Source organism: Fukomys damarensis, unplaced genomic scaffold (genome assembly GCF_012274545.1).
Source record: "Fukomys damarensis isolate Sample0158 unplaced genomic scaffold, DMR_v1.0_HiC HiC_scaffold_8, whole genome shotgun sequence".
Classification (NCBI taxonomy): domain Eukaryota; kingdom Metazoa; phylum Chordata; class Mammalia; order Rodentia; family Bathyergidae; genus Fukomys; species Fukomys damarensis.
The window spans coordinates 22,572,005-22,595,992 of record NW_022900920.1 but is presented as its reverse complement, the minus strand read 5'-3'; the positions used below and the strand labels follow the sequence as shown (position 1 = coordinate 22,595,992).

General features: G+C 49.0%; 1 protein-coding gene across 5 annotated transcripts in view; it reads right to left on the bottom strand.

Annotated features, from left to right (window-relative positions):
- The window catches only part of Afap1l2 (actin filament associated protein 1 like 2), a 96,183-nt gene that overhangs the window by 19,965 nt on the left and 52,230 nt on the right, over positions 1–23,988 (bottom strand). For 2 of the 5 annotated variants that reach the window (XM_010634592.3, XM_033761420.1), the window contains exons 2-5: positions 17,849–17,977; positions 9,929–10,003; positions 8,576–8,670; positions 3,255–3,345 (exon numbers count right to left, since the gene is read on the bottom strand). In XM_010634592.3, the coding sequence (XP_010632894.1) occupies positions 3,255–3,345; positions 8,576–8,670; positions 9,929–9,980 (238 nt within the window). In that variant the 5' untranslated portion in view covers positions 9,981–10,003; positions 17,849–17,977. The other 3 variants (XM_033761422.1, XM_033761421.1, XM_033761419.1) reach the window with 3 other exon arrangements.

The window sequence follows — 23,988 nt, the reverse complement described above, 5'->3', positions numbered from 1 at the left end:
GAAGGGAGGGCAGGGACAAGGGGAAAAAATGAGAACCAAGACCTGTCACGTAGAGGTGCAAGATCCCAATGATGAATGTAACTGTACTGTATCCCTAAAGTGTACCAATAAACTCAATAAAAAGAGAGGAGGAAGAATGTTACATGTGTTGCTGTCTTCACCCACGTGCTAGTTAGTAATCAGCACAGGACTAGGGAAGTAAAGCATAATTTCATCCACTTGGGAGCAGCCGCGTGACCCTGGTCAATTGAAACTGAAAACCAGTGTGCAGCTCAATAAAGTCTGCAAGATAAGAAGGCAGGGGAGAAAACAACTATTAGAATTCTCTACGCAAATGGACCCATACTGTAAGGCAACACAGAGAGCTCAATTTCCTCGCTGTCAGTATTGCATGATCCATACAGAAAACAAAGAACTAAGAAGACTGAGGGTGCACAGGGCGTTCCTCCTTCTGGAGGAAGAATTAATGGGTCGGGCCGGGCAGCTTGCTGCAAGGAAGCTGGACTGTCCCCCCACCCCTGTGTGTGCTGGAGGTGATCCTAGGTGTTTCAGAGGGAACTCCAACTCCTGCACAGCCTCCTCCGTGTGCTACAAGGAAGCTAGCTCAGAAGTAACTGCCAATCACAGTACCTGGAGTAGCTTGAAATTTAGGACAAATGTATTCATAATTTCATTGATCCCTAAGAAGGATTTCACAGATGTAGGTTTTTCTTAAAACAGATTCTTGGCTTCCAGGTGGTACAGGGTGGGCAGGAATGAAAGACAGGCATTCAGATAGCTGTAGCAGGACCGCATCCTACTGTGTCCTGAGAAAAGTGCCCAGCAACCCAAAGCAGAACAACCATGCATACTAGGGTTTCCTGATGCCACAGGCAGGCATCTGTAGGAGGGAGATGGCCACTCCTGGACAGGACGGCACATGGTGCACTCATGCAGGGTGCATGCATGAGGGAAGGTCAGTGGGCACTCTTGGGATGTGCCCATCTCTGTGAGCCAGGCAGCACACACTAAATCACTGGCCTTCTAGCTCCGGGGACAAGCAATACCCAAGGTGATGGTGGCATAAATGACTCCTTCAGGCACCTGCACCCATCTAGGGACACCAGCAGGGAGCGATCCGCCAGAGTGACCTGTTTGGCATCCAGAAGCACAGACAAAGGCGAGAAGAGAGGGACAGGTGAAGACAGGGATACAGCCAAGTGCAGAGACTCAGATGTGGAAACATGGCTGCCTGTCTCCCAGAGGTTAGTGCCGGCCCCTCAGAGGTGTGACTTGTGAGGACAGGAAACAGCCCAACTACGGATATCATTTCCCAGGCCCTTTGATATCCAGAGGCAACAATGTGACTTGTCACTAGTGGAATATGGGCAGAGCAATGCGCCTTTACTTCTGGCTGGTGTTTTAAGAAGCAGAGAGGGGTTCTGGGCTCTTGCATCAGAGGATTCTGTGGCTCTCAAAGGTGGCCGAGGTAAACATGGAAGGAGCCTGGTACCTAAACCACACAGAACCAGAAATACTGCATAGAGCTGCTGAGTGAGAGGTGGGTTTTTATTGTCACTGTAAACTAACACCAGGGGAGTTACCTGTTCCAAAAGCCAGCATCCCCAGCAGGGACGAAGGCCTGAGGTCTGGGAAGCAGCAGAGCCCCTCATTTCCAGACTCATTAAATATTCAGAGAGGACTCTGACCCAGGGCAGCAGTGTGGGGACACTGCCCATAAACCAGGACAAGGGTCCCAGCAGCTGGCCTTTTGAAGGAAGTCAGCAAAATTGCTGATCACTCAGCTAGAGCAGGAGCTGGAGCCCTATTACTCCTCCTTCCTGCTGGAATCTGCACATCATACTGCTCAGGCAGGAAGCTTGTCGAGCAGCGGAAGAGCTCTGTGGCCGCTTCTCCCCAAGTTGACTGGAAGTAGAGACAGGCAACCTTCTCGCCCACTGCTATGGATTCCCGAGCTGGATTTCCAGCTGACCCAGTCCCTGGCCCAGACCACATGGCGTGTCCAAGCTGCCCTGTGGTAACCCCTAATCCTGGCCACAGTCAAAAGGCACTCCTAGGCAAGAGAGGCAAACACCGAGAAGCCGGGTCTGACCTCTTGTTTGCCTTGAGACAAAGTGTCTGTCCCACAGACTGGCCCCTGGGTGCGTCTGGGAGGCAGGTCCTGGCTGGCCGGGTCACACCCGAGATAGCCTCATGATGCACAGAGATGCTCAGAGGGGTGAGTCAGTGATTCCACCTTCACGATTCACCCAGACAGCAGCACCACACCCCTCTGTTTTGGTCTGAAAATCAAGCTGGGCCGGTGACACGCAACACCTCACAACACCTTTGTTGTCAAAGGTAAGAGACATCTGCCCACAATGCTAGCCTCTGAGAGTATTCTCAATCCAAACAGGGCCTTGCCACCCACACAGTTCCCAGAATGGAGGCAGCAGGTAAGGGGTGAAGGAAGAGAAATCTCTGATGTGGCTGCCAGTCCTGTTTCATCCCAGTCCTGTTGTTTATAGAACCAGCAAAGCCCCACATTGTCCAAGCTCATTCCCATCCTGGGAGCTTTGCCTTTTACATGTGTGCTGCTTTATGCTTCCAATGCCTTTTCCCTTACAGAGGGAGGAAAGTCAGGAGAAACAGGTGCTACAGTTCAGATGCTGACTGTCCACATGCAGCAGGGCCCCAGTGTGGTGTCACTGGGTGTGCTGTGGACTGCTAGGAGGAAGGGCTTTGTGGGAGGTTCTTAAGTCTTGGGGGTGTGTCCTCAGGTCTTGGGGGTGTGTCCTCACCCTGCCAAAGGGAGGCTTGTGGGACCCTTCCTCTTCCATTCTGTTCTTTGCTTCTTGGCCCTGAGGTGAGCCCCTCGTTCTGCCATCTGCTCCCTGCCATTGCAATCCAGCAGGCCCACTGGAAACCCAAAACAATAGGTCTGCCTGATTGTGGATTAGAACCCAAATCAAATGGTGACATTGATCAGTAACACAGATGGGATCACAGACAATACGAGGCAAGAGAGGCCTACTCATTATGTGCCACCTCCAGCCCCTCCTTGCAGGTGGGCTGGCTAGGTCTCCTCTGGGTCTTGACACCACATGTAGTCCAATGGCCAAACGCCGTGTTCAGTTCCCTCTAGGAATGGCAGCCGAAACTACCCTCTGACTTCCAGGCCAGGCTGAGCAAGTCAGTCCCCACCAAATGAGTTCCTGCCAACCTGTGGGTTAGAGAAGTCAGACCCCCTCCCGGCCCCAGCTGCTGGGTTGTACCATTGACAGACGTATCATATGGCTCGGCTTCTTCATAGTAACCCTCCGAAGACTCAATCCTTGAGACACTGAACTGTTTCCGTTCTGGAATCTGTGGCATGAACAAATAAAACAACCATCTTCAGATACGGTACACTGGAAACAACTTGGAATTAGCTCTTTGGGTGGGAGGAGGAGGAAGTCCAGGAGAAACAAATGCCCAACTGGACTTTAAGCAGGTGGGGAGGGGAGTGTGGAATACAAAGGACCCAGACTCAGATACAGGATAGCCCCTCGAGCCTTGCTTCCCTTCTCTGTAGGACAAGAATCATTATCAGGGCTGTTCTGAGGATTCAGTGAGACAGACATGGCAGCTTCCACAGGGTCTGGCCCATATTAAATATAACTGCTATTGTTGTCAGGGGCCATATAAAACCCAGGGTCCACAGGTTGGGCACAGAGGGTAGTTGTCACGACAGGAACCAAATCACTGGACTGACGTCTTTGTCACAGAGAGAGGCTACATGAAGAGGGTCAGCCAAGGCCAGCTACAACCTGGGTCCAGCACCTGACACCTTCCTGAAGGAGTGGGCCTCACCCCAGCATCACCCTGGTAAGAAGGGATAGAGTCATCTGGTCATTTCCTAAGCTGCTCAGGTACTGTGCCGGGTGGCAGATGGTTGCTGAGGGAGACAGGTGTAAAAGGCACCTCAGGCCAGATCCTTCCTGAGGCCCAGAGCCCCTCACACAGTGGGTATGCAATCCAGAGCTACTAGGAAATGACTTTTCACCCTGGCCCGGTGACAAGTGTCTGCCCTCCCAGCCATCCCTTGCTCTCCTGCAGAACTAGCAGCTTGAAAAGGGTCTGCCTATGAGATAGGCGGGGTTCTACCTGGGGCAGAGGAAGTGTCCTCTCCTCTCAGCAGTGGTAAGCTCTTCCCCGGATGGCCTCCAGCCCCAGCCTCAAGGAGCCCCATTCCCAGCAGGTGATGCAGAAACCCTCTCCCCACTCTGGAGAGAAGCCCTGGACACCCAAGTTCTGCTCTGGGTCAGGACCCCACAATTAGAAGAGGACAAAGCAGGAAGGAGCCCCTTGGCCTCCACAGGAACTTCCTGTAGGTCATCACACCCCGTCTCAGGTAAAGCAGTAGGTAAGATTGTACGAGTCTCCCAAGGGCCTCTCTCTGACAAGCCTACTGCGTATGGATCAGTGTTGAGAGATGGTACAGGACAGAGGGGAAGAATCTCACCTCCAAGCCCAGCCCAAATCCTGGCACTGATGCATCCCAGCTGTGTGACTCTGACCAACTAAAGAAACCTCTCTGGGACTCCGTGTAAAATGAAGTAGAAATAGCTATCATGTGGTACTGTTGTAAGGATGAATCTATGCACAGCAACATTAAGTACTCAATAAATATCATTTTTTATTAACCTAAGAAAATACAAAAATACCAAAGGCAAAAATGTTTTGTGTACATGTGTGGTGGAGGACTTTTAAAAAAAATAATTAAATCTTTATTATTTTGTTACTGAAACAACAGAAATAATAGAATGTTAAAATAAGAGAATATTGGGCATGGGATTTAGCTCAGTGGTTCTGCTGCCTGCCTCGCAAGTGCAAGGTCCCGAGTTCGATCCCTGGTACCCCCCAAAAACAAACCAAAAAAATTGAATGTTGTTTGTCCAAGTAGCAGTGGAAAAATGTAATTGTGCTGTATGCATTCAAGCTCTTGAATTTTTTAAATTTAATGTAATACAAATAGATATTAATAAAGAAAATATAAAATTATTTTCTATGAAAAAGTAAAACACAGTCTCATAGCACAATAATTAGAGAACGACAATAATTAATACACTGTATGTCATGATCTTGAACAGCCAATATGTTACTCAAGAGTACAAGTCATGGACAAGAAAGACTGTCTGATACATTAAAAAGAAGCAAAACGACAAGACTTTCAATGAGCAAAGAGAAACCAGTACTAGTACACCACGGTGCTCGACTGCGATGCCTGGGTACTGGACTATTCCGAAATTTGTCTCACTTGGTATTTGACGTGCATGTTTTGCCCTGGGACTCATCATCTGTTTAGCACTCCATGCACAAGCTAGAACTTGTGAGCTACCCTCTCCAGCCAAGACAATCTGGCACTGGCCGTGCCTCCCAGGACCAATTCACGGTGAGTCACAAGGTACCACCATAGTCTAGAAGGGTACAGAGGAGAGTCCGGGGCTGACCTGGCTGTACACACCAAGCTCTGCCTCGCCTTGCTAAACGGAAAGGCCCCAGCTCTCCAGGCTGCTGGAACATAAGCACTAAGGTCAAGCAAAATGTGAACATGAGCTGCATAACAATTCAGAAGAGAACCTCATAATTACCGACACCACCATCTACTTACTAACGGGGATCAAGGGAAAGAGATCCTCATCTCCCAGGGCGAAGGAGAAAGGGCTCTTATCTTCAGTACCAGCATCCTTGTGTTGAGGGAGAGTGTGGATACTAAATGAAGATGCAAAAGGGATTTGACTTCCGTACCTGAAATGGCTCTGACTAACCAGAAGAAGTGAGTAAATCCCTCTGCTCAGCAGGATTTATCAGAGAGCCACAAACTCTTTCTCATATATGGCCAAGTAGAAGATTTGATAAATTTGTAGGCTGCGTGAAGCCACTTATCTCAGCTGCTCAGCTCTACAGTTGCAGCACACCCACAGATAACGCACCCTGGAGCAGCGCGCTGTGCTCCAATAAAACCTTGGGGGCCCAGGCAGGCAGCAGGTGGAATTTAGCCAGCAGGCCAGTTTGCCAAGCCCTGGCTGAGACAGCAGAGGTAGAGAGGTAGCCCAGGTAGCCCAGGTAGCCCAGGTGACACAGGCTCTCTTGCAGCTCTAAGCACCTGGCCCAGAGTGCAGCCCCTAAGTAAGGTTCTGGGTAGGGGAGGAGGTCAGGCGTCCACAATGACTATAGCAGTACCCTGTTAGGGGGTCGGCTGCTTCCTCGACAAGACAGCTCACTGGAAACCAGTGCTGGCGCATGCTCGAGCCTCCAAGGGGATGTGGGTGGAGGTGGCTGTGCTTGCCAAGAGCGGGAAGAGTGGCCAGCAAACATCTGTTTCTACTGCAGTGACCACAGCACCTGGCTGGGCAGACAGCACCCTGGAAAAGCCACAGCTGCCTGAGTCACTGCCCACACTCATGAGGTTTTCCCAGAACCCTGGCTGGCCTTTCATCGCTGAGTCCGTGGGTTGCAACGAGGACCCAAGCCACCATGCAGAGAATTGGGGCTTGTGGCCAACAAGTACCCTGACCCTTAGGACAGAGGCCGTAGTCCTGGCCCAGCTGGTGACACTGAAGACCCCAGGCAGACATCCAGCTCCTGCTGTAGTTACCAGTGGGTGGCAGTGGCGTGAGGCCCAGATTTCAGTGAACAAGGCCCTAGGGCAGCCTGATGCTCTAGGGTCAGAGCGGGAGGGAGAGGCTTCTTCTGCCTGAGGAGGAAGGGAGGCCACAGGGTCGCTTCAGGCTCAGGCCTTGGAGCAGAGATGACACAGTCCCTCCCTGGGAGGCTGCTTCTTCAGCTCTGGATCTCCTCCTCTTTCAGGCTCCACCAGACACCACTCCTCTGGGGGCCTCAGACTGAGAGCTATGGCCGTTCAGCGGAGATTCACCCAGAGGGGGAACAAAGATATGCCCTGCACCTTTGTGGGGACAGAGAGGGCACCCTGAGCGCTGTCACCCTTTCCACATGCCACATTCGGAACCCCTGGGGGGTGGGTCCAAACCAGGAGGACTAGGAGGAACTAGGAGGGACCCAAATGAGGGAGCTGTGGGCCACACCCCTGTCCTTCTAGCAGAGCAAGTCCACAGTGGGGAGGGAGCCAGCGGTACTGTACAATCAGCTGGCGCAGCTGGAACTCTCCCCAGGCCTGGACTCTGCCCACTCGGCAATGACCACTCCTCAGAAAGGGCACCCAGGACAATGTATTCCTGGGTGTTGATATTTACCCAAACTCCAGCACCAGGTTTCTCTCAGATGTGGTCATGAGCAGCCCACAGGCCCAGAGCTCCAAAAGGCTCCCTAGAGTGGGCCTCCTGCCTCCTTGTCTGCCCCCCACCCAGATGCTCTTCCTGCAGTTGCTGTAGGGGACAGAAAAACCTGCACCAGGATCCCAGAGCTACTGGACTCGCCACAATCCAGTCAGATTCAGATACCCAATCCCAAGGCCCTGGGCCTCTCGGTTCACAGTGTTTGTAAAGCAGAATCCTGGAACCCTCAGCGCTCAGTGCCAGGGAGACCCTGCCTGGTGTCCCCCACTGAAGAGACAGCGACACACCTGCTTTCCAGCTCTCCTCGGAGCCATCCAGCTTGGGGGCCTCTTGGCCAGCGATTCGGACTTGCTGAGCTTGTTTTTTTCACATGAAAAACGGTGCAAAAATACCACCCCATTTGGGTGGGCTGGGGGTCATGTTGGTGGACATGGATGGGCCGGGCATCATCAGCATCATGGGGCCTCCTAGTGACTAAGGATCAGTCCAGCAAGTCTCCCCTAGCCCAAGACAGACTTCTACCTGCACCCAGCTGCAGGCTCTCCACAACTGCCCCGAAAACACAGTGAACTCACACTGTGGTTTGAGGACGGGTATCCCTACCACCTACAGGAAGGCGGAGAGAAGAGGCTGGTCCAGAGCCACTCTGGGAATGGGGCCCCACTCAAGGGTGACATGAGCCCACAGATCAGGGGACAGGTCATGTGGCGGAAGCCCAGGGACTGCAGAGTTGGTGTCCTGCTAGCTACACAAAGCCTTCTCCCCTATGGCCCTGGGCCTTCTCGTGAGGAAGAACCCGGGTCCTAACCCTGATGCTGCCCCTTCAAGGCCGTGAGACGTTGACTGTGACACATAAAACCAGTACTTACCTCGCTGAACACTGGCACAGCACGCCACACACAGTGCTACGTAGCCTGACAAACTGACGAGAGAGACGCCAACATCCTTTCCACTGTAACTCCAGGACACAAAGGGCTAGCAACCTTAAATGACTTTCTTAGGGTCAAAGAGCTAGACCCCAGGCCAGCTGGGCTCTAAGTCCACATCGGTGTGACTCCACACACTCATGACGCTGTTCAGCAAAGGCATTTGACAAAGCCTCCTGTTCTCATCGCCTTGGGTGGAGGGAGGTGGCCCCGAGTAAATGACAAGTGGTGTGCACAGGTTCCCTTTCTGTCTCCCTCAGTGCCCCGGCCCATGCCCTGCCTACAGTGGGTGCTCAGAGAGTGCCAGAGGCTTGGTAGATGGTTGTCCGTGAGCACGGTGGAAGTTCTGAGGGAAACTGGATGGATACTTACCATCTTGGGCGGCGGAAGGTCTGGAAGGCTCTTCTGAGGGGCCGAGGAGTGCTGACCAGGCTCCCCATTGGTCAGTGGACCCTGCTTCTCGGGTACTGTGGGCAGCAGGAAGAGAAGGCTTCCGTGAGGGGTATGGAGCATAGCAGGGTCTCATTACCTAGGAATGTCTGGTTGCTAGTCCTGTCCCCCATCCCATGAATTCTATTTGAGCAGGTGTTAATTACCCAGGCAGGCTGTTTTTCCTCCAAGAATAGGTCACAGCATGCCCCAGCCATAGGCAGATTCCTCAGAAGGAACCAGCTTGGCTTTCTGGCAGGCTCCCCCGCCCACCCCATGTCAAAAGCGGCCCAGCCACAGAGTTCCAATGAGCACAGCCATTGCCTGGCAGTCACTATATTGAGCACACTTGGCACTGACCCTGTGATTATGGCTTTTTCCTCCCACAGTTTACCGTGAGGGCAAATGGCCCTGGGCAGAGTGACTGCTGCCCAGAGCTGGCAGTAGGAAGTGGGAGAAGGGGTGCAGGGGGTACACGAGGTAAGGAAGGTACACCAGGAGGGTCAGACCATCCACCCTCTTGTATGGAGAGGCACAGCGGGTTCTTCTAAGCCTGAGTGTTTCAGCCAGCCCGGCCAGGTCCGGGATGAACGGCTCAGCCCAGCTTCCTTCAGGGCTAACGCGGCCTACGCCACAAAGGCAAGCCCTTCCCAGGACTGAGTGTTTAGGGGCTGTGTTCCTGCCCCTCTCTAGGACTTTCCATTGGAGTCAGGCTTGGGAATTTGGGAGATGAGCTGCTTATGCCCCTTTCTCTGCCTCTGGGCAGCTCTGCAAACCACTGGTACCCTGGGTTCTGCCAGACCCTCTCTGGAAAACTGAAGAGCAAATCAGCGTGCCCAGGAGCGCAGAGCCGGGGAAAGACACCACTGTCCTTCAGTAGAAAGACAAGATGTTCTGCCCCAGAGCATCGTTCCTCAATGCTAAGGCTGTTGCTGACACCGCCATCTCTCCTCTCTCCTCCCCAAACAGACATCCATCAAAAGACACAAAGTAGGGACCGTGGGATCAGCACCACACACAGCTGCTTTCCTAGAACGTCTGAATTATGACTTCCTGTTCTTGGGATAATGCTGGGAAAAGCCAAGAGATTTTAGGGACAGATTTTTCATTCAATGGGCAAGAAGGTGGCAGCCTGTTAAAACATCCAAAAATACATCAACCCAAAATACCACCAACCGAAATGTGTATTCCAAAAATAACTCCTTTGGGCCTGTCTGTATGCTGGCTGGGAGGAAAGAGGGGAGGATGGAGCCCAGCCTTGTGCCTTCCCGCCCCGCAGCCACCACGGTCCCATACCTCTGTCCTGAGACTCGGCATTCTGTTGCTTGTTGACTGTGACTTTGTTCATGTAAATGTACTCCTCATCAGAACCTGCACAAGACAGAAGACATGGGCCTCACATGATTTTGTGAAGGGACAGGGCCTCCAGGGAGAAACGCAGCCCCCGAGACATTTTCATGTTTGGATTCAATAAAAACACTCAGCATTCAGGGTTGATCCACCACTGAGAGCTGACAGATTTCCACACAAGAAAGGACAAGTTTCAGTCTGCTAATTTTCTATCCCAGGAGGATGGGAGGAGAGAGGGTAGGGAAGGGAGTAGACAGATGGCTTAGGAATAAATATTGAATGTTGAAATGTACCTATACTTCAAAGATCTGCCACATATTCCATTAACTAGAGGTGTCTCTGACTGTTGCAACATTTTATCCATGCTATATTTTTTATCTGTCATTCTTATTGTAGCTTGAATCACCTGAAGGGATTCATCAGTGATGTCTAAGAAGTTTAGCTCCCAGATCCCCAGGAGGGTGAGGAGGGGGAGCTGAACAGGCAAATCAGATGAGCTGGGAGTAAAAAGGGGTGAGAAGGCATCACACTTCTGGGCTTCAAGTTACCCTACAAGGCTACGGTGATAAAAACAGCACAGTACTGGCACACAAACAGATGCAGATCAAGGGAACAGAACAGAGACCAGAAGCAACTCCAAGCTCATTCTGCTGTCTTATCTTTGACAAAAGCATGTATCGGAGGAAAGAGCTTCTCTAAAAAATGGTGCAGGGAAATCTGGATACCCACATGCAGAGGACTGGATCTACACTCATGTCTTTCTTCATGTACTAAAGTAAAATAAAAATGTATCAGAGTCCTAAATGCTAAAACAAATAGTTAATCTGCTGGAAGACAAAATTTTAAGACTCTTGAAGACAGAGGAGCAGGCAAGGACTTTCTGAACAAAACCCCAAATGCACAAGAAATAGTACCAAGAATCAACAAGTGAGACATCAACTTAAAATTTTCTACACAGCAAAGGAAACAACCAACAGACTGAAGAGACAACCTACAAAATGGGAAAAAAAATTTTGCCTGCTATTCCTCAGACAGGGGACTAATATCTAGAACAAATAAAGAACTCAAAACATTAGACTACCCCAAAATAAAAGACTCAATAAAAAAAATGGGTAACTGAAATGAACATACACTTCTTAGAAGTACAAATGGACAACACATATATGAAAAAATGTTCAACATCTCGGGCCATCAGAAAAATGCAAATTGAAACAATACTGAGATTTTGTCTCACTCCAAAGAGAATGGGCATCATCAAGAAATCAAACAATAACAAATGCGGGCAAGGTTAGGGGAAAAAGGAAAGCTTCTACATTGTTGTAACAATATTAACTAGCACAAGCAATATGGAAACCAGTATGGAGATTACTCAAAAAACTAAAAATAGAAATTCAATTTGACCCAGCTGTTCCCCTCTAGGCAACTTCCGGAAAGAGTTAAAGACATCATATTACGGTGATAGACGCCTACCCATATCTATAGAAGCACAACTCCTAACATCTCAATCTTGGAAGTAGCCTTTATGTTCATCAACAAAAGAATGGATAAAGAAAATGTGGCATTTCTACACAGCAGCGTACTACTCCGCCTTAAATAAGAATAATGAGTCAAGTGTAGGAAAACGGATGCACCTTGAGGCCAGAGGGTTAAGTGAAATAAATCAAGACACACAAGTTTAAATACTGCACGGTTTCTCTTACAGAAGAAACCTAGACTATAAGTAAAGTGAAAAATGAAAGATAAAAAGAAACAGATAGGTCTTCTGGAAAAGAGAAGGGGACCAAGAGATGGAGGGAGGTGGGAGGGAAGGGGAAAAGGGGGATTCAAAAAAGAGCTAGGATGTGTTATGTATGTGCACCAACTCCCCACAGAGAATGTGATTATCATGTACTGCAGACTTGTACCAATGAAAGAAAGAAAGAAAGAAAGAAAGAAGACTCTCCTTGTGCAGAAAATGATCGTATCCTGTAGTGGAACAACTCCTCCCCTCCGTTAAAGATCACTTCTATGCAGATAGGGTCACCTTTCCATGTCTGCAGTGGGCAGAGAACAGCAAACGTCCTGCCATATCCTTGGTTCCTCATCCACAGGCACTGTTCCCCAGAGGCTGCCCATGAACCTATCCCAGCCTTTTTCCTCGAAGTTCTTCTGTATCCTGTTATGGTTTGTGCCTAGATGTCCTGCCAAAGCCTCATGCGGTCATAGGTGGGGCTTTTCAGAGGTGGCTGAATCTAGAGTGTGTGCTGCTAAGACGAAGGGTGTGTGATTACTAAATCAGTCCACTGATTGGTTTGGCACTACCCTAATCCTGGTAGCCTAGAGTATAGAAGGACAGAAAGCAGCTGCTAAGGTTCCTTGTTTGCTTTTTCTGTCTTATGCCTGCCATGAACTGTTTCTCCTCTGCTAAGCTACCCTGCCTGGAGACAGCGATTACGGACTGAACCCTCTACAAAGTGTGAACCAAACCTCTCCTCCCTTACTTTGTGGGTGTTGGGTATTCTGTCTCAGCAAGGAGAAAAGTAACTAAGACACAGCCCTTCATTCGCATTTCCTAGAAAACTGTGACTGATAAATTCCAGTGGCTGCAGAGCGTCCCTGATCTGAAGGACTCAATTCCAACTTCTGCTGAAGGAAGCCGTTCAGCTCATGGTCACAGACTTCCCCGACTCCAGCCAAAGGCCTGCAAAACAGAGGTCTGAGAACCACGAGGATCCGGAGGAAGCCAGATGGGTCCTCAGCCATCAGGCCTTTGGGTCATCGCTTCAGTGCCTAGCCCCACCAGGGCAGTCGGCAGGGTCACCTGTATAAAGGACTGTGGCCGTTTCTGGAAGGAAATTGAGATGCAAGAGTTGACCATAGCACGTCCTCTTCTACCACCCAAGACTCAGAGTGGGGGCTTCTAACTTCTCCACAGCTCAGCCCCCCAGGGATGGGTGCTCAGGAGGAAGAGGCAGGAGACGGGGTCTCAGCCAAGTTCTGCTGCTAACAGCATGATTCAGTGCAGAACATTGAACTCCTGTGCCTCTGTTGGAAAACACTCCTGTTTCTACCTAACTCTCCCATCTTCAAAAGTATAAATAAAAGTGTAAATAAGATTCAAACTATATAACTGATCACGGGAAATAGGAAGAAAACGGAAGGCAAAAGGAGTAGGGGAAGTGGAAAGGGGAAGGGAAAGGAGGGAAGGGAAAAGAAAAAATATGAAAAAGGAAGAAAGAGGAGACAGTCTCTGTAAATAGGGAAGGGTGGAGGGTGTGAAAGGAGGGAAAGGGGGATGGGGTAAAAATAAGAACCAAGATACATCACGTAAAGGTACGATGATGAATGTAACTGTACTGGATACCTAAAAAGTATCAATAAACAATGAAAAAAGGCCCTCAAATACTAGGGAAATCGAAAAAGGTAAAGCTTATAGCAAATAAAGATTAAAAATGACAGATTAAATATTTACAAGACATTTGATAAAGATTAAAAATGGCAAATAGTTTAAAGGCTCAACAACAGGAAAATGCTAAATCGGGGCACATGGACATACAGGAAGGCGCGTCACCTTTAAAGATGAAGTGGGCTGGGCTGAGGCTGCCTGGTGATGTTTGGAGAAGTCAGGCACTAGTGGGCTGGGCTCACCATCGCTCCATTGAAGCTCGTTGTCAGGGTGCTGTGAAGCATTCTTCTAGTCTACCTAGGCACGGCTACCATCTCCCAGATTTCCACTTCTGGGCCTCATTCCTAACCCTCAGCTCTTCAGTTTCATTCTGTTTGCTCGTTGCTGGGAGCTGACTGCTGAACCCAGTGAGCGATACCTGCAGCCCTTTCTACTAGAGTTTTGTTTTTCTGTTGTTTTTAAATCTTCAGTCCTGGTCTTATTATGTGGCCCATGCCAGCCTAAGTACTGTCATCCTCTTGCCTGAGCCTCCTGGGCATTTGGGACTAATGGGCATGAGCCCCTTTACCCCGGTCCTCCACTGTTCTCACGGGTACATGTGGAGGCATCAGACAGGCGCATCTCACGTGACTGCATGGCAGTGACAAAACTGCCTGGCATCTGGAATGCTACAGTTACAGGACCTTCATCCCACCTGTACTTTTCCCCTCCCAGTGTTCCTTGGGTATCCGGCTCAAAGCAATCCTACTGCTCAAGTAATCCTACTGCTTAAACAAACTATATAACCTGCCTCGGGGGACAACTCACAACCTCACATTTACGAGGCAGGTACAGTGCCACTGAGCTACACCCTGCTCTTTCTTTCATTTTATTTTGAGATAAGGTACTGCTAAGTCTGGTTTCCAACTTGCAATCGTTTTGCTTCTGGTAGAGGTGGTTTTGAACCACACACAATTGCTAATCCAGAAGTACAAGACTGGGGGGCGGGTGGCTCTGTGATAGAGGCTTATCTAGTATGCAAGAGGCCCTAGGTTTCATTCCCAGCATCACTCAAAAAAAAAAAAAAATGAAGCAGAAGAAAAGAATCCATAAGTTCTATGTGGGTTTGTTACAAAAGGCTCTCAAGACCTTCTGCAACTGTGGGGAAAGCACAGTGAACTTGGCTCTGGAAGGCAAAGCTGCCAAGCAGTCCCCTGTCTGGGGAGAGCTTCTGTTACTCACTCATTCTCAGATGTGCACAGAGAACAACAAAGACACTGTCTCTTTCTCCCGGAACCCAGCAGTCTGGTGGTGAGAAAAGAACCTGATAGTGAAATTCGATAAGTCCGCAATGGGTATGAAATGACAATGGCCACAGCAGGTGCTGGAAAGATGAATTTGCAGTGCTGGGAGAAAGTGTGTAATTCCTGGGAAATCTGCCCTGGTCTGCAGGGGGTGGTTCTTCTCCCAGAACTGGGACAAGGAGGAGGGAGGTGAACCTCTTTGCTAGCATTGGATGGAGAGAGTATTTGAAGTGCTTCCTACCAGAGGAGAAGCCACTGAAATGTGTCGGACCCCTGAGCAAGGGGAGGTGGAGGACACGGCTCTTGTTGACAAAGCCATGAACACACCACAGATAGCCAAGTTCCGGACAAATAGCCCTCAATCTGTCACCACCCAGATCAAAAGTAGACAGGGTAGAAAATCCATGTTAAGCAATAAAGACAAAGGCTCAGAAAACACACACAGAGGATTCCATTGGAAAGTGTAAATGCATGTTCACACACTCACACTGTGCACCACGTACGTAAATGACTGCCCAGCCGGGACCAGCCTGCCTCTACCTACAAGTCCTGGGACCAAGATAAGCTAAGTTTTTGGTAGATACACAAAGGAAGTGGGTCTGGGAGGCTAATAGGAAGATGGATGCTTAAATTTCAGAGTAGGGGAGGGTGCTTAGGATCTGCCCTGGGTAGTGCAATTAATCTAATGCAGCAAAGCCTAAGGGAGGTCAGGGCTACATACTCAGATCCAACCTTCCCCAGCCTGGCCACTTATGGCCGGGCACCATGGGGCTAGTGGCTTTCCAAAGCCTTGGTTCCTTCATTGGTAAAAAGGGGATAACAACAACTACCTCACAGCTGGGATGATGAAATGAGGTAATTCACATCAGTGAATACATAAAGGGCCACGCTGGAACACAGTAAGTACACAGTCAGGTTAGCTATGGCTCTACCTTCTCCATAGTTTAAGGGGGACAGAGAGGGACACAAGGGAAAACCTCTGGCACGCACCATATTAATGAGTGGGCATCACTCGTAAGAATACCAGTAGCCACAGGCTTGGCACGCCTGCACACTTTATCAGCAACCCAGGGGCACTCCGGGGGTGATCCCCTCTGGGAGCCCCCTCACTGGTTTTCAGCAGCCTCTCAACATCAATGAGCTGCAGGCCTGGGAAGGTCTGACTAGGAAAGGTGGACCAGGGTGGAACAAAGGTCTCCCTGCTGGAGGCTTAGCCACACATTAAACTAAAGAGGGACCTAGCAAGGGAGGTGCTGGCAGTGCAGTCTGGTCCAAGAATGGTAGGTCAGATGGATCACAGAGAGGTGTTTTCCAGTTGCCAACAGAGGCAGTCTTTATAACTGAACATTCTCGAGGCAAGGCACATCTTAAAAGGTCTGGGGAGTGTGCTTTTTAATGGACTCCAGTGATGACTCCATCCACGGAATGAATCATCCCCTCTCTAACGCCCTGCTTTGTAGTGTGGATTTCCCCTCTTCCATTCCCACCGCGTGCTTCTTTGATGTGCTGGCTGGCAGACAGACGCTGCTACAAAGCCAGGAGCAGCCTGGGAACCGGGCAAAGGTGAGGAGGGGCGCCAGGAGACAAGACCTGATGACAGAGTGGGGAGCTGCGGTTACTCCTCCAGAAGGGAAGGCTGCCGGGCATATAGCGCCCGGCTTCAGCTTTACTGTCTCTATCTTTCAGATAACCGAAACAAGCTCCACTGGGGAGGGGAGAGGAAGTGGAAAGGGGCCTCGGAATACAGGCTGGGCGCAGGGAGCATTTCCGGATTGGGATGGCCGAGCAGATGGAGACCGTCCTTCCCTGGCACGACTCGGCGTGCACCTGCTGAAAGCCAGGTGGATTAAACACCCTCCAAGAGTCCCTTGTTTTTCCCTAATTTTCAAACCCTTAATATAGAATTCAGCTCATCTGTCAGGACTTCATAAGCTTTGCCTAAAAAATTTTATGCTAGAAACGAAACCGAATGTCCATAAGAAGATTTGGACAAGAATGTTCACAGCAGCCTTATTCATTATAGCTCACATCTGTAAAAAATCCAAATGTTCATCACAAGGGAATGGTAGGAAAAAATTGTGGTGTATTCCCCAGTGATAAAAGGAACAAACCACTGACCCATCCATGCACATGTATGGGTCTCTTAAACAAAGGAAGCCAGGCATGAAGCACATACCGTAATTCCATTTACACAAAGCTCCGGCACAGGTCGCTGCTGCAGGAGGAGAGAAACCAGGGCAGCGGTCGATCTGGTGTCAAGGTGGGAAGGGGATTAAGTGGGATGACAGAAATGGCCTATGTCTTGTTTTGGATGTGGGTACGCAATAACACAATGATCAAAACCCAATGATTTGTAAGCTTAAAACTTGTCTTTCTGTATGTAACTGCTACTACAATAAAAATATGGAGACATTACGAACTCAGAGTTCTGTGATTTCCTCTTTTTCCTTTGGGCTACATAATACTGGGAAAGTCACTTAAACTCTCCAGACTCTCTTTCCTCATCTGTAACAGTCACCCTGACCCTGTAGGGACATCTTCAGAAGAGCTTCAAATGGGTGAAGGAGGGAAGTGCTCAATCAAGCCTCAGGTATTATAAAAGCTCATTACTACCCCTTTCTACTTTGAACCACTCAGGAAAAGTACTTTAAAAATATGTCCTTTAAAACTTTACTCCTGGGCTACTGTGCTGAACATTCAGATTTCTGAGGCTCTCCCTCAAGTCAGGTCATCCCTGCAACTGTTTTTTGTTTTGTTTTGTGGTGCCAGGGCCTTGCACAACTAGCAAGTGCTCTACCCCTGTACCATTGTTATGGGTTAAATTGTGTCTCTCCTGAATTTATACTAAACCCTAGCTCCTAATACTTCAGAATGCGACTGTCTTTGGACATAAGGTCTTTAAAGAGATAACTAAGTTAAAAATTAGGTCATAGGGTGGGCTCTACTATAGTATGACTGATGTCCTTATGAGAAGATGGGACATAGACAGAGAATAAAGACCACAAGAGGACATGCAAGCCAAGGAGAGAGAGGGCAGCAGGAACCAGCAGCCTTACATGCTCCTTGATCCTAAAATTCCACCCTTCAGTCCTGTAAGACAATAAGTCTCTGTTGTTCAGGCCATCCTGCCTGTGCCTGAACAGGCAGCCCGAGCTGACCAGTACTACCATCTTCCCAAGGTCCCAGGGCTACACTTACTGCTGCTCTTGGTGTAGAGCCGGAGGAGCTCTGCCAGGCCACTCTTCTTCACTACCGCTGTACTACTCAGGCTCTCCTGGTCCAGAATCTTGAGGAAGTCATCCAGCTCTGTCAGCAGCTGATCCAGGGCTAGAGATGGAAAACAAGAGAAACCTTTCAGTGGCTGCTCCTCTCTAAAAGGCTGGCGTGCACACACTTCCAGACCCTGTAGCTTCCCACCATACCACCTCTGGTCCCAGGAGGTGGGATTGTCAGTTCTGGGAGCTCAGTGGGAGAGAAGCAGGCCCCTGATGTTGAGATGGACAGCCTCAGCCAAAGCTCCAGGGCTTCCATTCGCTGGAGGAGGATGGTGGCCAAATTGGTCCAACATTCTGAGTGTATTTCCCCCATCACCAGTGTTTACCCTCACATAGTTCTTGTGAGAAAACAGAACAGCCGCCAAACAGCTTTCCTGGCTACTGAGCTCTGCCCTCAGCACTGTGGTTAGAATCGTGGTTATCCGATCTTGATTCCCTCCAGGTGACTTTGAGACTATTATTTAACTTTCTCAGGCTGGTTAGGTCAAATGCTTAGTAAAGTTCATTCCAGCACTGAAGCCCTATGACTCCAAGACTGATTATGGCTTGGGCGCACAGCTTTCTAAAACAAATCTGTTCTCAGATGCCCATGATCAAAAGCTGCCCAGCTCTCTAGATTCTTAACAGCTTTCCTGCAAATGGCTACAATGTCACCTACTGCCTCCATCACTTGTTCTATAGCCCAACCTTTGTACCCCACTTTCTCAGGTGTTCACACATAATGGGCTTCTGCCCTGACAAATCCTACTCATCTCTTAGGTCTTAGTCTAGAAAAAATTCTTTCTGGGACACCTACTCTGGGCCTCTGGGGCAGTGAGGGCTCCTGTGACAGATAATCCCATGTGACTGGCACTGGCCCTTACGAAGGCTGAATGGTGGCCTCCAGCAATGTTCATGTTCTCATCCTCTGAAGCTATGAATACACCACTTTGCCCAAGAAAAGGAATTTACTTGTGGTTGAAGATAGGAGAGGATCCTGGATTATCTGGGTAAGCCCAAGGCAATGACAAGACCTTTGATAAGAGGCAGGAGGGTGAGAGTCAGAGAAAATGGGAAAACAAAAGCAAGAGCCAGAGAGGATCAGAGAAGGTACCATGTTGGCTCTGAGGCTGGGAGAAGGAATGCAGGTGATCTCTAGAAGCTGGAAAAGCAATACTCTCCTGGAGCTTCCAAAAGCAGCAGAATCCTCCAAGCACTTAAGACTCTGATCTACTGTGTTTTAATGAACTCGTATTGCTATAAGTCACTAAGCTTGGTAGTTCATTATAGCAATGATAAGAAACTGATACAACCTGTCACATTTCTGACTGAGCTACATACTGTAGCTGCCTGTGTCACTAACTACATGTTCCAAGGATAGGCTTTGCGTCTAGTTTACATCCCCAGAGCCCAGCACAATGTCCAATAAATATTAACTGATGAAGTGAATGAACAAATGCAAAGGAAATTCACTCTCTTACGGTGTATCTGAAAACACTCCATGACTAGTGTGTAAGAAAAATAAATCCTAACCTAGATTGGGAAGGAAGAGTCCAGAGAAAAGCAGATCCTACGTACCTAAAATCCTGGAGCAACAGGCTTTGTGAAAAACCCTACTTTTTCACTTCACATATTCCAGTACCAGCACTGGGAAACCAAATAAGTCTACCCTCAAAGGATTTCAAACTACTTTTCTACTTCATATCATACAGTACCAACCCTGAGAACACCAATAAGACTACCTCCATGGTCGAGAAGAAACTAACTCCTAGTTTACCAAACAGACTGGCTGTTGTAAAATGTGGCTCCTGCAGCTTTCTCACTATCTGGCACCTCTGGTGGTGCCTGCTGTTCTCATGGCCCCTCCTCTTTGCACCAGCTTGAGCTCCTTAGCTCCTTGGGCTATCTTTCAGCAGTGTCGCTCTGGGAGTTAATCGATGGCTGAGGAGAAACAAGCGTGGTTGCCAGAAGTCTGCATTCCTTTGCTTACTCCACACCATGCTCTTTCTTCCTGGCATTGCTCATCAGGCCCACAATAACACTAAGCAGATTTGTAAATAACCAGAGCGAAGGAGGAGAGGGCACTGAGCACCAGAGGATGGGGCAGAGATCAGGCTCTCCCAGGTGGTCAAATGTTTACCTAAAGAGGATGCACCAAAGGTACTTTCTGAGCAAACAGGAAAGCATGGTGGTGGTGGGTGACCACAGGCATCACTAGAGGCCATGCCCAGTATCCTGTCAACCTTAGTGGCTCCTGCCATCTGAGCCAACGGGGCTTCTCTGCTGGAGCCTCCAACTCAGCTCCATCCCCTGTTGTGGCCAGACTGGCTAAGTAAGGGCTGGAAGCCACACTGCCAGTGTCACCCTGCCCTTGTCCAACGGAGGGCACTGCTGGGCCTGGACAGAAGAGCCAAACCAGACAGCCTTAGAGATGGCATAGAAATCGGATGACTGAATTAAAGAAGGGAACAGAGGGAGAGAGATGACAACTTTTGCCTGAAATAAAGTCAATAAGGCCACCCCATAACCCAAATCCCAAACCTGAGTTGTAGCAGTCTGTGCATGACTCGTAACTGCTACTAGGTCTGTAAGTATTTAGGCTAGGGCCACCTGTGCTAGTCCCAGGGAAAGATCTCAAAGAAAAAATAAAGCAAGGTCCCTGAACTAAAAGGCCTTCAGTTGGGTTTTGTTTTATTTTCAATAGCTATTCATGGGTTTCCTGTTGGTTGCAGGAACTCAACAAGCTTTAGCGGTGAGTTTAAAGGAGTTAATGCAGGGAATACAAGGAAAAAATATGAAGAAAGTGACTCTGGGCCTCACACTCAGATCCAGCGGACAAAGAAAAGTGAGGGAACTGGGGTCTTGGCCACATTTCCCTGAACTTCTGAACCTCTCAAGGCTGTGCCTTCGCAGCTACGTCAGAGCAAGGTGGAGAGAGGAAAAAGCAGAAACACTGAAAGTGTCTTTTCCTGTCCACATCCTTGGCTTTTCCCAAAAGCTTTCATATTCCTGAAAAACAGCCTTTGCTTATATTCCATGTGAGCAAAAGCAGACCAAGCCAAAGGGCAGAAAGTGTGCAAAGGAAGGCAAAAGTCGGATGGGTTCTCAACTCTTTGGGGGACCCCAAATCAGTCAAAGGGGTGCCCAGTGAACACAGACACACAGGTGAGAACAAGATTAAATTATGAATGTCTCCAAGGAACAGGAATGCACAGGAGAGGCCACCTCTGGGGTTATCGGAGAGAAGGATTTATAAGCTGGTCATTTAGGATTGCACAGGAACTCACCAGAAGGCAGCAGAGGCATTTTAGGAAAAAGACAGTGACATTCTTAGGAGACTCCAGTGCTAAGTACACATGGCACATTTGAGAAACCATGACCAGCTCTGTGCATCAGGGACGTATGGTGCACAGGATGGGTGCAGATGAGCCGAGGGCAGGAGGTCGGCTCCAAAGCCAGAACTGTGGACTGGGGTGGGGCAGACAGTGTGGGCTTTATCTAATCTGCTTAGCAGTTACTGCAGAATTCTGCAGGGTCTAGGGCAATGCAGCAGACAGGGCCACACAAAACTTCTTCAAGCAGGCTTGAGACAGAAAAGTCCAGTTCTGTACCCACTGCAAGTGCACAGCCATGGGAATGGGCTACTGAGGCAGGAGTGCAACCCAGCTCGGCACTTCCCCCATGAATAGGTTAGCAGTGGTGCTGGGTCTCTTACCCAGGAGTGTTCAAGTCCATGAGACTCACTGCTACAAACCACTGGCCACAGTCCTTCCCAGGGAGTGGGAGAGGTTTGCCTGAGTTGTGGCCACTGCTTCCTGGTCCCCCATACTCCACGAGGATGGACATGGGGGCAGGCATAGAGAGCAGAATCAGAGGGGACGCAAGACAGGGAGAGCCATGGGAGCCGGCAACCATTCGGGGAGGGGGACGAGGTAAACAAGATGTCCCAAGGGAGAGCTGCAGAACGCAATCAGACATGGAGGCCTGGGGATGCTTCAGTGAACTTGGCAGCCGTGGTCCCTGCCTTGGAGAATTAATAGGAACCTGGTACTTGGGGTGCTCTCTGCTGAGGACAATGTTGATACCCTCTTTTCCTTCTAGAACAGTTGTTTAGGTAAATGGTAAGCACCAGAGTTGAAGAAATACAGCCTGAGTCATTTCCCTTCCTCTCTGGATCCACAGCATTCTTCAAGGTCCACCCAGGTCCACCCAGGTTCCTTCTAAAGGAAGCCATCTGTGACCTGCAGCGCTCTGCTCCTCTGCCAGCTCTGCTGCCCTAAATCTCTTTCTGCAAAGCCAGCTGTTCCTGGTCATCTGAGCATATGTCAAGTGTATGCTAGGGCTGCACGTAAGTCCTTCCTGGTCAAGGGTCAGGCCTTGTAGGCTTGGCACTCTAACAGGGTGCCAGGTACACCAGAGCCTCTTGGCGATTCCTGTATGGACACATCCTTTCGGGGGCAGCACTACAGGCATTTGGAAATAACAATCAACAGAGCCCAGGCCCTGATGTGCACCAAGCCCAGTGACATTTTTCAACCCTCAGGGCTCAGAGGGGCCAGGGGCCACCCTTGTAGGAATGCGGCGATTCCATTGAGGCTCTGGAACACACTCACCACATTTCCCTTCTCCCCCACCATCCCCCACACTTTTCATTTTGGTCTCTTCCTCATCCTTGTCGTCCACTGGAGGGAGGAAAAAGAAGCGCGTTGTTCATTCTGGAAACTGTAGGCCCTTGTACAGGCTTTCCATCCTGGCTCTGTTAAAGTTCAGAGTTGTCTGCTCGGGGTCTCACAAATCATCAATAAGATTCTTGTTTAGAACTTTCAAGGCCCACGCAGAGCTGGCCGGTTCAACTGCTCAATTCATTGCTCTGGGCCTGGCGGGGCCCTGCCTCCCAATGACCTCCTCCCCTGGGTTCTCTCATCTTGAGGCAGTCTTGCTTCTCGGTCACTAGGTTCCCAACCATAAATGTCTTCCCAACACACCGAGAAAATTGTCTTCTCAGTTCCCCTGCTGTCTCCTGCACACATTTTTATTTATTCAGCTGCATCTGATGACCCATGAGTGAGCAGGATTTTCCTTCCAAACATCAAACTGAGCAGACCTGTTCTTTGTTTGCATCCCCTCCCTTTCTCCCAAGACTGAATTATTGAGCACAGTATCCTCAACTGCTCGGGACCAGTTTTTTTGAAAAGCAACATCATCATGCTGATGCAGTAGCAGGATGCGATATGCTAAATTGATTTCTCCTCATCAGAGACGATCCTCCTCAAGTCCTCAAGATAGGATTTGGGAAATCATATTCCTCTCCTCTGAGAAGGGAGACCAAAGACTCAATGCCCCTTTTTTCAAAAGGGCCCAAAATGGAGTCAGCCTCTAAGAAATACCTAATTGGTGTCTGGTGTGTTAAGAGGACATGGGTCCTTCAGCTTTTATGGTGGTAAAAAGCCTATAGCATTTGCCATCTTAATCATTTTACAATCCCATGGTACTAAGTATATCCATAATGTTGCACAACTATCACTGCTGTCTAGTTCTACAACTTTCTCACTGCCTCAAACAGAAACCCATTAGTCAGGAACTTCCCACCACTGCTGCCCCTCAACCCCTGGCAACTACAAGCCTGTTTTCTGTCCCTGTGGGTCTGCCTATTCTGGTATGTGTGACCGTTTGTTTCTGGCTTTTTTCACTTAGCACAGGTTCAAGGTCCATCTATGTTATAGCATGTGTCAATACTTTATTCCTTCTTATGGCACATAAAATCCCACTGTATGGATATACTACATCCTAAGATTAAGGACCACTACGCTAAATAAAGGTGTGATGACTTGCTTCACGCAGAGTATGTATTTATATGGTGCTACATTCTGTTCATCGACTTATTATTGATGAAGGCATTTTTAACAGATCAGATTTTTTTTAATGGGGACATAACAGGATAAAATCCATTTTTACTATACATTTCTATGTTGGAGCTGTTTACTGTACAGTTCTGTTTCAATATCAAGACACAGAAAAAAAAAAGATACAGAATACATCCATCACACAAACAAGTTTTGTGCCTTTTTTTTTTTTTTTTTTTTT